Source organism: Chiloscyllium plagiosum, unplaced genomic scaffold (genome assembly GCF_037043375.1).
Source record: "Chiloscyllium plagiosum isolate Xiang-an unplaced genomic scaffold, Cpla_swu_hap1 HiC_scaffold_42, whole genome shotgun sequence".
Classification (NCBI taxonomy): Eukaryota; Metazoa; Chordata; class Chondrichthyes; order Orectolobiformes; family Hemiscylliidae; genus Chiloscyllium; species Chiloscyllium plagiosum.
The window spans coordinates 35,348,762-35,364,953 of record NW_028270180.1 but is presented as its reverse complement, the minus strand read 5'-3'; the positions used below and the strand labels follow the sequence as shown (position 1 = coordinate 35,364,953).

The following is a 16,192-nucleotide window of genomic DNA, read 5'->3' as shown; positions in this document are numbered from 1 at the left end:
CGAACAACATGCTTTTCCTCCCTCTGTCACCCAGACAGCCCTCTGCCGCACTACCTCCAATCCCGTTCCACCTGCCTCTCCTCCAATCTAGTTTACTGCATCAATTGCTCCCAATGTGGTCTACTCTACATCAGGGACACTTGGCGTAAAGTTAGGGAACAGTTCACCGAGCATCACAGCTGGGCCCACAATGACCTCCCAGTGACCGCCCATTTTAATTCCCCCAACTACTCCCTTTCCAACATGACCATCCTTGGCCTCCTCCATTGCCACAAAGTCCTGAAGAAGGGTTCCACCTGAAATGTCAGCATCTCCACCCACTAATGCTGCCTGGCTTGCTTTATTCTTCCAGCCTCCTGCCTATTTATAGTGTAATAATGAGAGCCACTTAATAGCAGACAAAGCTAAAACTTTAACCAAAGTAAGGACAGAAAGAGAAACAGGTGAGTCAGATGATTGCATTATACATATTGTTTGTGTTTTTAAATTAGTTACTGAAATAGTTCCGTACTGTTTGGTTCAATTTTACTAAACCCTGTCTGCGCGTCACCTGAAACCTGTTCTTATCTGAAACCTCTTCTTGATCTTGACTTGCCATGTGACCATCACCAGTGCTAAATTAAGTACCTTACATTATTTTTATACTGGATGACAATGCAAACTATGTTTGAAAAATGTAAAATGTATGTAATATTTTAGTCATTGTCTATCACACAATATAAAATCTAGAGGTATTGTTACAGATAAATATTGATTTTATTCCTGTTTACAGGAGCCCAGCAACGTCTCTTGTTGGTCACAGTATTCGCCCTTAGTGTGCGTTACCAGCCAGTGGATGTGTCTTTGGCAATCTCTAGTGGTTTATTGAATGTACTATCCCAGTTGTGTGGTACTGACACTATGCTGGGGCAGCCACTGCAATTGATACAAAAACCAGGTGTTTCACAGCTGAGCACAGCTTTGAAGGTTGCCAGCACTAGATTGCTTCAGATACTTGCCATCACCACAGGGTAAGCAAAAGTTTAAGTTTTCTGTCACATGAGTAATGATTGTATTGATCAATGCAAATGAGAACTAAAATGCTATCAATTGGCTTGCTTTTCAAATTAATTAAAACCACGACATTCCTAATGAAATTCTCACATTTTGTGAAAAAAAAGACAGAGGAACAAGCACAAGAATAGGCATTCAGCTCTCCAATCCTGTGGTGACACATTTTGCCCTTCCTTACTAAAGCTGTCTTCATTTACAGGATCCTTCTACTCCCTATTCATGAATTTGTCCAGGTGCTTCTTTAACGCTGCTGCTGTGGCCGCTCCCTGCCTCTGGCAGCAAGGACCAGGCACTCACCATCTTTTGTGTGAAAAACATGTCTCGCACATCTCTGTTAACTCTCACACTCCCCTCATCCCACCAACCCTATCTTGAACCTGTGTCTCCTAGTAACTGACTGCTCCACCCTGGGGAAAAACCCCACACTTCCTATTCAATCCATGCCATTGAAAAACTTATAAACTTATATTGGTACACCTCTCAACCTCCTGCGTTCCAGTGAAAACAAACCAGTTTATCCCAACTTTCTTCATAGCTAAAATCCCCCATACCAGACACATTTTGGTAAATATTTTCTGTACCCCGTCGAAAGCAACCCTATCACACTGGTAATATGATGACCAGAACGGTATGCAATATTACAAGTGTGGCGTTACTAAAGTTCTGTAAAGCTGCAGCATAAACTACCTATTTTTACACTCCGTGCCCCTTCCAATGAAGGCAAGCATGCCATAAGTTTTATTTACTGTCATATCTACCAGCACTGCCACCTTCAGTGATCTGTGGATCTGCAGAGCCAAAGCCAACTGCATATCAATACCCTGAAGGGTTCTGCCATTCATTGTGTAATTTCCATTTGTATTTGATCTTTCAAAATGCATCACCTCACATTTGGCTCCAACTGATCTATATCCTGCTGTATCCTCTGACTGTTGTCTTCACTATCCACAATTCCACCAATGTTTCTATAATTCCGCAAACTGGCGAATTAAATCAGATATGTTTTCCTCCAAATTGTTATGACCACAAACAGCAGAGGTCCCAGCACTGATCCCTGTGGAACACCACGAGTCACAACTCACCATTCAGAAAAGCATCTTGCTTCCCTCTCCCCTCCTCCACACGCGGGTCCTCGTTCCCTCTCCCCTCCTCCACACGCGGGTCCTCGTTCCCTCTCCCCTCCTCCACACGCGGGTCCTCGTTCCCTCTCCCCTCCTCCACACGCGGGTCCTCGTTCCCTCTCCCCTCCTCCACACGCGGGTCCTCGTTCCCTCTCCCCTCCTCCACACGCGGGTCCTCGTTCCCTCTCCCCTCCTTCATGCGCGGGTCCTCGTTCCCTCTCCCCTCCTTCATGCGCGGGTCCACGTTCCCTCTCCCCTCCTTCATGCGCAGGTCCACGTTCCCTCTCCCCTCCTTCATGCATGGGTCCTCATTCCCTCTCCCCTCGTCCACGCGCTGGTCTTCGCTCTCTCTCCCCTCCTCGGCGCATGGGTCCTCGTTCCCTCTTCCCCCCCCCCCACCCCTGGCTCGCAGGTCCTCGTCTCTCTCTTCCCCCCCCCCCAACCCTTGGCGTGCGGGTCCTCGTTCCCTCTCCCCCGCCACCTCGGCGCGCGGGTCCTCGTTCCCCACTCCCCTCCTCGGCGCGCGGGTCCTCGTTCCCTCTCCCCTCCTCGGCGTGCGGGTCCTCGTTCCCTCTCCCCTCCTCGGCGCGCGGGCCCTCGTTCCCCACTCCCCTCCTCGGCGCGCGGGCCCTCGTTCCCCACTCCCCTCCTCGGCGCGCGGGCCCTTGTTCCCCTCTCCCCTCCTCGGCGCGCGGGTCCTCGTTCCCTCTCCCCTCCTCGGCGCGCGGGCCCTCGTTCCCTCTCCCCTCCTCGGCGCGCGGGCCCTCGTTCCCCACTCCCCTCCTCGGCGCGCGGGCCCTCGTTCCCCTCTCCCCTCCTCGGCGCGCGGGCCCTCGTTCCCCACTCCCCTCCTCGGCGCGCGGGCCCTCGTTCCCCACTCCCCTCCTCGGCGCGCGGGCCCTCGTTCCCCACTCCCCTCCTCGGCGCGCGGGCCCTCGTTCCCCACTCCCCTCCTCGGCGCGCGGGCCCTCGTTCCCCACTCCCCTCCTCGGCGCGCGGGCCCTCGTTCCCCACTCCCCTCCTCGGCGCGCGGGCCCTCGTTCCCCACTCCCCTCCTCGGCGCGCGGGCCCTCGTTCCCCACTCCCCTCCTCGGCGCGCGGGCCCTCGTTCCCCACTCCCCTCCTCGGCGCGCGGGCCCTCGTTCCCCACTCCCCTCCTCGGCGCGCGGGCCCTCGTTCCCCACTCCCCTCCTCGGCGCGCGGGCCCTCGTTCCCCACTCCCCTCCTCGGCGCGCGGGCCCTCGTTCCCCACTCCCCTCCTCGGCGCGCGGGCCCTCGTTCCCCACTCCCCTCCTCGGCGCGCGGGCCCTCGTTCCCCACTCCCCTCCTCGGCGCGCGGGCCCTCGTTCCCCACTCCCCTCCTCGGCGCGCGGGCCCTCGTTCCCCACTCCCCTCCTCGGCGCGCGGGCCCTCGTTCCCCACTCCCCTCCTCGGCGCGCGGGCCCTCGTTCCCCACTCCCCTCCTCGGCGCGCGGGCCCTCGTTCCCCACTCCCCTCCTCTGCATGTGGGTCATCGTTCCCTCTCACGGTCAGCGTGCAGGCCCGCGTTCTCTCTCCCCTCTCCCCTCCTCCGCGCGCAGGCTCCCATTCCCTCCTCAGCACGCGAGCCCTCGTTCCCTCTCCCCTCCTCAGCGCGTGGGTCCATGCTCCCTCTCTCTGCCTCTCCATCGTGCTCATGTTGTCAGCCCACCTACTCCCCCAACCCCCCCCTCCCCCAACCGTAACTTCGTCCCCATCGCCCGACCCCTCTGCCCTGCATGTACCGTTGGTCCCCAACCCTCCTTCGTGCTCTCTCTCCATTGTGCACTGGCCTTCTGTCCCCCTCCATTCCACCCCACCATGCACATGCCCCTCAGTCCCTACTCACTCCCCGACTCCGCTGCACACGTTCCCACACTCCCCCTCCCTCTGGCGCATACCCATTATTTATTCCTTTCATTCCCTTCCGCCATGCATGCCTTCCCTTGCTCCCATTCCGTTCCTTCGTTACCTCTCCCTCTGACACATGCTCCTGCCGCTCCATCACCATCCTTCCCTCTCGCGCATGCCTGCTTTGTGTGCCATGCTCTGGTGCATGCTTCCTTCTTCTTCCTCTCTCTGGCGCATGCCCCCTCCCTTTACCACTCTCTGGTGCGTGACCCCTCTCTCTGCCTCTCTCTGGCACATGCCTGCTTCCTCTACCACTTTCTGGCACATGCCTGCTCCCTGTGCATCTCTGGCAGTGTGCCTACCCCCTCTGCCTCTCTAGCGGTATGCCCACTCCCTCTGCCACTTTCTAGTATGTGCCTACTCCCTGTACGTCTCTCTGGTAGTGTGCCAGCTCCCTGTGCGTCTCTCTGGCAGTGTGCCCACTCCCTGTGCGTCTCTCTGGCGATGTGCCCGCTCCCTCTGCCTCTCTTTGGCACGCGCCCCCTCCCTCTGCCATGTGACCGCTGCCTCTGCGTCTCTCTGGCACATGCCTGCTCCCTCTCCCTCCCTGTCTGACCCCCTTCCCCTTGCCCACGCTCTCATGTGCACTTGCGCACTGTCCTGTGCTCTTGCCTATCCTGTCTTTTGTGCGTGTTCATGTTCCCTCTCTCTCACGCTAAGCTCTTCCCTCATCTTCACCCGCACCCAACTCTTCCATTTTTCGACGCTACCAGTCCTGTTGCGTTTCACCAGCGATTTCTGTTTTTCCCACATGCCCTAATCAAATCAGTCTGTTGTATCAAACTCTGAAAATTCAGCTCTGAATGTGTATTAAATTCAGTGTTCTGATAGCATGCAAATTATTGCATTGAACAGTGCTGTTACCAATTTAAAACCACAATATCATCTTCAACATTTCAGATATAGATACTTTTATGTGTACTTTATTCTTGTTCCATAGAACCTATGCAGACAAGCTAAGTCCTAAGGTGGTTCAGTCTCTCTTAGACCTGCTCTGCAGTCAGCTGAAAAACCTACTCTCTCAGGCTGGAGTGCGCCTGACTCCTTTGCATGGGGACAGAAAAAACAGATCAGATGAGATTGGTGAGACTGAAGATACCAAAGATTTGAAAGGTATTGGGACAATATTTGCAAAAGATTGTTCTACGTTGTGTTTTAAAGTTGAGGATGTGTTTGTAGCTGCAGGATTTGCACCTGTGGTTAAAGTGTGAGAAACTCCAAAAGAAAGGTTTGTGGTGTGCAGCACTTCATCACTGGAATTGAATGTAATCTTATTTTGTGATTTTGTTTTTTCTCTCTACTCCAGTGGGGCTTTCAGACACTGTCCTTAAATTAATTAAATTCTTGATTTTCACCATGTCAGCTACCTCTCTTATATTTATTTAGGATCATATCAGGAGTTGGTAAAACTCCCAAGAATGCATGGTTAAAATTCCCACTTACAACGAAATGACTGTCAGACTACAGTCTGCCACCCACTTCTTTTCTGTAAATATCGGTTCTCAGGGGTTCTTGTTTGCTTGAGAGTAAACATAAAGAAAATTGCTGAGGTTCCTTGAAACCAGTGAAATATTCCAGATTCTTGAAACTAGTAAAATAGATTTGATTAATATTGTGGATTCTGGGTAAGTCTTGCACCTATAGTTTTGAATTTCTCTTCCTTTCAATTAAATCACAAATGAGTTGTGACTGTGTGATAACAATGTTTACAAATGTGGTACAAATATTACAGATATGTTCTTATTCATTTTTAGCATTCAATTTTGTACATGTATAAGTTTAGGAGAATATTAATAGAAGTAACTAAATTAATTCATAAAAATCAGAGCACAAGATATCTTTCGGTGTCTCAATGCCAAGGTTACTAGTAATCATGCAGTAGAGCTATTTACTGCTATCTTATTTCAGTGCCATTCCTCCATATCAAATAAATCTGATTCCTATATCAGGAATGTTGCTCAGTCATTTCTTGATATTGTGTTATGTGATTGACATCTTCTTGCACTGTTTTTGTTCTACAGCTATTCTACGAAAACAACACACAGCAGATCTGCAGTTGGGAGATTTTCTTGTTTTTCTGCGGAGAGTTGTTTCCTCAAAAGCTATTCAGTCAAAAATGGCATCACCTAAATGGACCGAAGTGCTACTTAACATTGCTGCACAAAAATATTTTTCTGGTATGGAACTTCTCCTGCAAAATTAATTAATCCTTAATGCGAAGTAGCTCCCATGGTATTGTATGTGGGCAATCTGTGGTCTGATAATGTGGTTGGAACATTTAGGAAATAGTCTAAAGTGTTCCCTATTCTCTAAGAATACAGGTAATTGTAGCTGCTTTATCAAATGATGCTTCATAAATGGCATATAAATTTCAATCTTCAGTTTGAATTCTTTAAGAAATGTCTTTTTTCAAGAAACTGTAAATTGGCTGATACCGAATTATGGGAGTATTATAAATACAATGTGCACAGTACTGTAGTGGGAACTGTCTCTCAGGTTAGAAAGTCTAATTGCCACAAAATAAACACATGGACTCTGAATTTAATTACTATTTGTTCAGCGAACTTTAAGATTGGAACTTCAGTTTCAGATTGGAGTACATAAGCATATCAAGCTAGTTCTGTAACTTGTCCCAAAACATCAGGAATGTCACACTGGGCGTATTGATATATATTGACATCTAGTGATTTGGCAAAATTTGTGTATATAAGTATCAGTGTCACAAAACCATTTCCTGTTTCTCAAGAAAAATGTCTTGAATCATTATCATTGTATCATCAATTCTCATGAGTATATTTTTCAACGTCAGGCTGGGTTTTGATTATAAATCCACATGCAGAGTAAGTGCAGATACAATGTATGAATAATGTTGCATTCAGGAAGATGGTAATGGCCACAAACTTGAAGCTATTTTAAGTTTTAAATATTTTTATTGTCAACCATTCTGCCACAGGGTGGTGATTTTTTTAAAGAAACTGACTTTATTCATATACTCTCGAAAAGAGTTTTGATTATTTTCTGAAAGCCAGTCATGGAGTCGGTCATACAGATCTACAGCTTTGAACAAGCTGATCAAATCTGCACTGGTCAAAAACAACCACCTAACGATCCTAATCCAAATATTCACCACCTGAATAATACCAGTAACTTTGAATAGCACACTTCATACAATAAATCATTCCAAGGTAATTTACAGAAGTGTCTTAAAATACCTCCAAACTGCATATGGTGTTATTAGGGCCCAGATGTTTGCCAGAATAGAGAGCCACTCAATGGGGGAAACTGGCGTGAAAGCACCGCCCCAAACTCAGCACTTCCCATTTTCGCAGAGGTGGCTTTGGAAATGCATTAACAGAAGTAACTATCCATTTACATTTTCAGCTGTCTTTTAGGTAAAGTAGCTGAAGTGCAAATTAGACCACGTAAGATCGGTTCTGAACTTTGGATTTGTTTGGGTAGCTAAGGTACCCTTTTGGAGAATAAGGTGTCCATTTAGATCTGTTCCCAAAACACCTTTGGGGAAGATGCCCTTTTGGAGAGGTAACATACTTTTGCTGAGGGGCCAAAGGCTCTTTAAGATTGTTAAAAGTTTTTGAGGATGTGCATTTCATGTGTATTAGTTACGGTTGTGGAGTTGCATAATGTTGCAGTCTGAGAGTTGAAATTGGGAATTGAACTTTGAACTGCTGCTTGTTTTAAAGGAGAAGAAAATAAAAGTAGATTTTAAATGTTAGGAACTGGCCTGGGAAGTAATGCAACTTAATGGCTGATCTAAGAACACTGTAAAACAAAATCAGCACTGAGTGATTGTTATGCTTAGGGTTTGCAGCTGGTTAGATGCTGATTTAGTGTTAACCAGTTAGCCAGAGGAAATATTGATTCCAAAGAAAATAAAAGGAGAGAATTGAGTTTTGACAGGAGCAGAGTGATTTGGGGAGGTTTCTGGACTGGTTGCTCTGTTTTGCTCTGTCTAGTTTTCTCTGCAGTTGTCAAATTAGAGTATTCGAGATGTACAGCACGGAAACAAACCCTTTGGTCCAATTCGTCCATGCTGACCAGATATCCCAACCCAGTGTAGCCCCTCCAAACTCTTCCTATTCATATACCCATCCAAATGCCTTTTAAATGCTGCAATCGTACTAGCTTCCACCACTTCCTCTGGCAGCTCAGTCTATACACGCACCACCCTCTGCATGAAAACGTTGTCTCTTCGGTCTCTTTTATATCTTTCCGCTCTCATCCTAAACCTATTCCCTCTAGTTTTGGACTTCCCCACACCAGAGAAGAGGCTTTGTCTATTTGCCCTGTCCATGCCCCTCATGATTTTATAGAGCTCAGCCTCCGACGCCCCAGTCTTTTTTTAGATTAGATTACTTTACAGTGTGGAAACAGGCCCTTCGGCCCAACAAGTCCACACCGACCCGCCGAAGCGTAACCCACCCATACCCCTACATTTACCCCTTACCTAACACTACGGGCAATTTTAGCATGACCAATTCACCTGACCTGCACATCTTTGGACTGTGGGAGGAAACCGGAGCACCCGGAGGAAACCCACGCAGACACGGGGAGAACGTGCAAACTCCACACAGTCAGTCGCCTGAGACGGGAATTGAACCCGGGTCTCTGGCGCTGCGAGGCAGCAGTGCTAACCACTGTGCCACCGTGCCGCCCACAAATCAAATTAGAGTATTCGAGATGTACAGCACGGAAACAAACCCTTTGGTCCAATTCGTCCATGCTGACCAGATATCCCAACCCAGTGTAGCCCCTCCAAACTCTTCCTATTCATATACCCATCCAAATGCAGTCCATCCAGTCTATTCAACTTTTCCCTATAGCTCAAATCCTCCGACCCTGGCAACATCCTTATAAATCTTTTCTGAACCCTTTCAAATTTCACAACATCTCTCCGATAGGAAGGAGACCATAATTGCATGCAGTATTCCAAAAGTGGCCTAACCAATGTCCTGTACAGCCGCAACATGACCTCCCAACTCCTGTACTCAGTATTCTGACCAATAAAGGAAAGCATACCAATCTACCTATCCTATCTACCTGCTACTCCACTTTCAAGGAGCTATAAACCTGCACTCCAAGGTCTCTTTGTTCAGCAAAGCTCCCCAGGAACTTACCATTAAGTGTATAAGTTCTGCTAAAACTTGCTTTCCCAAAATACACCCCCTCGCATTTATCTAAATTAAACTCCATCTGCCACTTCTCAGCCCATTGGCTCATCTGATCAAGATCCCATTTTAATCTAAGGTAACCTTCTTTGCTGTGAACTACACCTCCAATTTTAGTGTCATTGCTGAATGATCTGAGAAAATTGAATAGGCAAGGACTGATTAGGGATAGTCCGTATGGCTTTGTGTGTGTGAGAAATCATGTCCCACTAACTTGATTGAGTTTTATGAAGAAGTAACGAAGAGGATTGATGATGGCAGAGTGGTGGACATGATCTATATGGACTTAAGTAAGGCGTGCAACAAGGTTCCTCATGGGAGACAGTTTAGCAGGTTAGATCTCATGGAATCTGAGATAACCTTCACTGTCCACTTTTCCACCAATCTTACTACCCATGCCTTCTAAATTCTCATTTAAATCATTTATATAAATTGAATTGAATTTATTGTCATGTGTACAGAGGCACAGTTAAAAGCTTTGTCTTGCAAGCAGTACAGGCAGATTACATAGTTAACTGGCATAGATAAGTAAATAATAAGTAAACAGTGGCAAAAACAAAAACACGTGTACAGGCGAATGTTGAGTTTGAGAGTCCATTCAGTACTCTAACAACAGTAGGGTAGAAATTGTTTTGAAACTGGCTGATGCGTGTATTCAGACTTCTGTACCTTCACTCCGATGGTAGAGGTTGTAGAAAAACATTGCCAGGGTGGGATGGATCTTTCAGAATGCTGGCGACCTTTCCTTGACCGGGGAGCCTGGTAGATGGATTCTATAGATGAGAGCTTGGCGTTTGTTCCGGGCCGTGTTCACCACTCCCTGTAACTGATTCCAATCTTGAATGGTACAGTTGCCATAACAGGTAGTGGTACATCCAGACAGAATGCTCTCGATGGCACGTCTATAAAAGTTGGCAAGGGTATTTGCCGTCATGCCAAATTTCCTCAGCTGCCTGAGGAAGAAGAGATTTTGTTGGGCCTTTGTAACTAGTGCATCCACATGAAGAGTCCAGGAAAGCTTGTTGTTGATGATCACTCCAAGAAGCTTTTCACTCTCCACTAGTTCCACCTCTGTCCTATTAATATGTAGGGGCATGAGTAACATCCTGCCGAAAGTCAATAATGAATTCCTTTGTCTTGCTGGTATTGAAAGCTAGGTTGTTCTCAGTGCACCATTTTCCCAGGTATTCCATTTCCTCTCTGTAATCTGCTTCATCGCCATCTGAGATTCGACCATCTAAGGTAACAGTGGCTGAAGGACCTGAATTTAAGGGAATTTATATTTGCCAGGAATTGGTGTTGGAGAGACTGTTAGGTCTGAAGGCTGATAAGTCCCCGGGGCCTGATGGTCTACATCCCAGGGTACTGAAGGAGGTGGCTCGAGAAATCTTGGATGCGTTGGTGATTATTTTCCAGAGTTCGATAGATTCGGGATCAGTTCCTGCGGATTGGAGGGTGGCTAATGCTGTACCACTTTTTAAGAAAGCAGGAAATTATAGACCAGTTAGTCTGACCTCAGTGGTGGGAAAGATGCTGGAGTCTATTATAAAGGATGAGATTACGACACATCTGGATAGTAGTAACAGGATAGGTTAGAGTCAGCATGGATTTATGAAGGGGAAATCATGCTTGACTAATCTTCTGGAATTTTTTTGAGGATGTAACTCTGAAGGTGGACAAGGGAGATCCAGTAGATGTAGTGTACCTGGACTTTCAGAAAGCTTTTGATAAAGTCCCACATAGGAGGTTAGCGAGCAAAATTAGGGCGCATGGTATTGGGGTCAAAGTACTAACTTGGATTGAAAGTTGGTTGGCTGACAGGAAACAAAGTAGTGATAAACGGCTCCATTTCGGAATGGCAGGCAGTGACCAGTGTGGTACCGCAGGGATCAGTGCTGGGACTGCAGTTTTTTACAATATATATTAATGATATAGAAGATGGTATTAGTAATAACATTAGCAAATTTGCTGATGGTACTAAGCTGGGTGGCAGGGTGAAATGTGATGAGGATGTTAGGAGATTACAGGGTGACCTGGCCAGGTTACATGAGTGGTCAGGTGCATGGCCGATGCAGTTTAATGTGGATAAATGTATGGTTATCCACTTTGGTGGCAAGAACAGGAAGGCAGATTACTACCTAAATTGATTCCATTTAGGTAAAGGGGCAGTATAAAGAGATCTGGGTGTTCTTGTACACCAGCCAATGAAGGTAAGCATGCAGGTACAGCAGGTAGTGAAGAAGGCTAATAGCATGCTGGCCTTCATAACAAGAGAGATTGAGTATAGAAGCAAAGAGGTTCTTCTGCAGCTTTACAGGGCCCTGGTGAGACCACACCTGGAATATTGTGTGCAGTTCGGGTCTCCAACTTTGAGGAAAGACATTCTGGCTATTGAGGGAGTGCAGCGTAGGTTCACGAGGTCAATTCCTGGAACGGTGGGACTACCTTACGCTGAAAGACTGAAGCGACTGGGCTTGTATACCCTTGAGTTTAGAAGACTGAGAGGGGATCTGATTGAGACATATAAGATTATTAAACGATTGGACACTCTGGAGGCAGGAAACATGTTTCCGCTAATGGGTGAGTGCCGAACCAGAGGACACAGCTTAAAAATATAGGGTAGCCCATTTAGGACAGAGATGAGGAGAAACTTCTTTACCCAGAGAGTGGTGGCTGTGTGGAATGCTCTGCCCCAGAGGGCAGTGGAGGCCCAGTTTCTGGATTCATTTAAGAAAGAGTTGGATAGAGCTCTCAAGGATAGTGGAATCAAGGGTTATGGAGATAAGGCAGGAACAGGATACTGATTAAGAATGATCAGCCATGATCATGTTGAATGGTGGTGCTGGCTCGAAGGGCAGAATGGCCTATTCCTGCACCTATTGTCTATTGTCTATTGACCGACAATGGTGGTATCATCAGCAAACTTGTAAATAGCATTAGTCTGGTATTTGGCAACGCAGTCATGATATGTAGTGAGTACAGTAGGGGGCTGAGTACACACCTCTGAGGGGCTCCAGTGTTGAGTGTTAGTGAGGATGAAATATTGTCCCCAATCTTCTGATTGTGGCTTGTGGGTCAGGAAACTGAGAATCCAGTTGCAGAGATCTCTAAGCTTAATAATCAGTCTTGAGAGAATAATAGTCTTGAAGGCTGAACTGTAGTCAATGACTAGGATTCTTACGTAGCTGCTTTTGGTGTCAAGATGTTCTAGGGAGGAGTGAATGGCAAGTGATATGACATCTGATGTGGATCTATTGGTCCGATAGGCAAATTGGAGTGGGCCAAGAGTAGTGGGAAGGCTGGAGTTGATTAATGCCATGACCAGCCTTTCAAAGCACTTCATGACCACCGAAGTTAGGGCCACTGGGCGGTAGTCATTGAGACATGCTGCATGAGCCTTCTTTGGATGATGTTGTCCCTCTTGAAACAGGGAGGGACAGTGGCCTGCTGCATAAAGAGGTTGAAGATGTCCGAGAAGACCTCTGCACGTGCTCTGAGTGCAAGACCTGGTACTCCGTCTGGTCTCATTGCTTTTCTTGGATTCATACGAAGGAAAAGTGATCTGACCTCTGACGCAGTGACTATTGGGATAGGTTTGTCAGGACTTGTTGGAATAGGTATTAACTCTCTGCCGAAATTCCGCTCAGTGCTAATAGACAAGAATAAAAGTGGACCGATTCCTGGGTAACACTGCTGGTCACAGGCTTCCGTTCCGAGAAACAACCCTCCACCATGATTCTGTCTCCTGCCATTAAGCTAATTTTCTATCCAATTGACAATCCCACCCTGAACTCCTAGAGTATATCTGTAGGTTATCTTGGGATTCTCCCTAATCTTTCCTGTCAGTGTTTCTCATGCCCCCTCTTTGCTCTGCTAACTGTTTTCTTAAATGTCCTTCGGCACGGTGGCACAGTGGTTAGCACTGCTGCCTCACAGCGCCAGAGACCCGGGTTCAATTCCGGCCTCAGGCGACTCTCTGTGTGGAGTTTGCACATTCTCCCCGTGTCTGCGTGGTTTTCCTCCAGATGCTCCGGTTTCCTCCCACAATCCAAAAATGTGCAGGTTAGGTGAATTGGCCATGCTAAATTGCCTGTAGTGTTAGGTGAAGGGGTAAATGTAGGAGAATGGGTCTGGGTGACTTATGCTTCAATGGGTCGGTGTGGACTTGTTGGGCCGAAGGGCCTGTTTCCACACTGTAAATAATCTAATCTAATCTAATCTAATCACTTCTCTTCGGCCTCCACTGTTTTGCTCCCGATGTATCTGTCATGTGCTCCTTTTTTCCTTTTTATTCAACCTTGGATATTCCAAGATATCCATGCTTCTCTGGCGTTGTTGCTTCTATACATCACCCTAAAGGGAACATGTTGAGCATGTACCCAATTCCTTTTTAAGTACCTCCCACTGTTCTGCTGTTGATCTAGCTACAAGCAGCTGTTTCCAAGTATAATTTGGCCAGATCCTGCCTTATTTTAATAAAATCTGCCTTCCCCCAATCCAAACCCTTTTTTTGTAGACTATCTTTGTCCTTTTCCAAACAAACATAAATGATATGGGTTCTGAGAAAGGGTCACCAAACTTGAAAAGTTAGCTTTGATTTCTCTTCACAGATGTTGCTGAGCTTTTCCAGCAATTTCTGTATTTATTTCTGAGTTATAGCACCCGTCGGTCTTTTGGTTTGAATCTCCTATTCCTCTTGCTGATTGATGTTTTTCCTCAAGGATAGCTAATGGTTATGCTGTATAGGGATAATCTAGCAGATTGTGTCATATTTTGTTGGGCAGGTGTACCACTGGTTGGAAACCTGAGAACAAGGCTACTTGCTCTTCATGTTCTGGAAGCAGTATTACCTGCCTGTGAATCAAGTGTAGAAGATGATCAAATGACACAGGTAAGTAGAAAGATCATTTTTAACGATAACAATATATGTGCTCATGTTGTGAGTCATAGAGTCCGACAGCACAGAGACAAGCCCTTTGGCCTAAACAGTCCACGCCGGCCAAAATATCCATATATGCGAACCCCATTTCCCTGTCTTGGCCCAAATCCTTTTCAGGGTTTAGACCAGAGTGGTGCTGGAAAAGCACAGCAGGTCAGGCAGCATCCGAGGAGCAGGAAAGTTGACGTTTCGGCCAAAAGCCCTTCATCAGGCCCGAAACGTCGATTTTCCTGCTCCTCGGCTGCTGCCTGACCTGCTGTGCTTTTCCAGCACCACTCTGACCTAAACTCTGGTTTCCAGCATCTGCAGTCCTCACTTTTGCCAAATCCTTCTAAACCTTTCCTACGCATGTATTTGTCCAAATGCCTTTTAAATGTGCTGGCAGCTCATTCCACATGTGTATCACCCTCTGTTTAAAAAAAGTTGCCCCTCAGGTTCCCTTTTATTCTTTTCTCTCTAACCTTAAACTGATGGCCTTTAATCCACAATTCCCCAACCCTGGGAAAAAGTGAGTACATTCACCCTATCCATGCCTGTCATGATGTTATACATTCGTATAATCTTTCCCCTCAGTCACCTACACTGTAAAGAAAAATAGCTTGTCTAACTTCTCCTGTCACGCAGACCCTTGAGTCCTAGCAACATCCTTGTAAATGTCTTCTACGTTCTTTTCAGTTTAATAACATCCTTCCTGTAGCAAGGTGACCAAAACTGAGCACAATACTCCAAGTGCAGCCTCACCAATGTCCTGTACAACTGCAACATAACTTTCCAACTTCTATACTCCTTAAGGCCCTATCATTCACCGTGAAATTCCTACCTTAAATAGGCTTTGCGGAGTGAAAGACCTCACACTGGTCTATATTAAACTCCATTTGCCATTTCTTGGCTCACTTCCACAGCTGATAAAGGTCCTGCTGCAATTTCTGGTAACCTTCCTCATTGTCCGTGATACTGCCTATTTTCGTGTCATCTGCCTTGTACATACTCATCCAAATCATTGATATAAAAAGCAAAGAGAATAAGAAAGAAACAGTTTCCCTTCAGAAAGAGAGAACAGTCCAGATATTCAGTCAGTGTGAATGTTTTTTTTCAGTGTGTTTGTGTGTAGGTTTCTTTTGAAGAGGAAAGGGCTGTACCAGCAGTTGTGCAGGTAAGCAGTCTCCTAAATAGACAGGGTAGGAGAAAGAAGATCTGAGAAGCTCCAGAAACCGAACGTTGTGGAATAGGGTTTTAAGAGACTCTTATAAAGATAAGTCAGCTATGTTAGCAGTTTGTCAAAGTAATATTAACAATAGTAACAAGTGAATGCAGATGTTAGATGGAAAGAAAACAAATTTGGCTATTCCAACTGAACACTGAGCTTTGAACTGGAAGCAGGGTGACTGCCACTGACATTTGTCTGAGTATCTGTAGGCTGGCTCAGTGAAAAAGGGTTAAATCTTTATATTACTGACATTTGTAAAAAAGTGTTTCAAACAATTCTTATAAAGTGTAAAGTAGCTTTTTTTCCCTTTATGTGTAATAAATTTTGATGTTCTTTCATTAGAAATACATTGGCAGCCACTTTGTGCATATGTTCAGCAACTGATTAGCAAAAATAAAACTTAGGGTCAATCAAGCTAGGTTTCCTGTCGAGGAAACATAACAGTAATTTCTGGAAAAGCACAGCTAACGTAGTAGCATCTGTGGAGAAAAATTGGAGTTCCACAAGACAAGTATTCCCTCCCCTCCCTTGTCAGCCTTCCACAGGGACCCTCCTGTGTGAGACCCTGGTCCACCCGTCCTTCACTTCCAACCTCGCCTGCCACACACACACACACACACACACAACCCCAAGCTGGCAACAAGAAACCGTCATTGCCATCTAAAGTGCCCTGCCGCCGTCTGCACCCATGTGCAGAAAAGTTAGGGTTTGAGATGCCCCGTCTCCTTGCTGCAAACCCTATAAACCAGGCCTTATT

The 16,192-nt window shown here is 46.5% G+C and overlaps 1 protein-coding gene across 6 annotated transcripts in view; it reads left to right on the top strand.

The window, feature by feature from the left end:
* The window catches only part of herc1 (HECT and RLD domain containing E3 ubiquitin protein ligase family member 1), a 483,062-nt gene that overhangs the window by 205,777 nt on the left and 261,093 nt on the right, over window positions 1–16,192 (top strand). For all 6 annotated transcript variants that reach the window (XM_087981970.1, XM_087981969.1, XM_087981967.1 and 3 more), the window contains exons 29-32: window positions 773–1,010; window positions 5,044–5,216; window positions 6,125–6,280; window positions 14,074–14,180. In XM_087981970.1, the coding sequence (XP_087838096.1) occupies window positions 773–1,010; window positions 5,044–5,216; window positions 6,125–6,280; window positions 14,074–14,180 (674 nt within the window). The remainder of the gene's footprint in view (window positions 1–772; window positions 1,011–5,043; window positions 5,217–6,124; window positions 6,281–14,073; window positions 14,181–16,192) is intronic.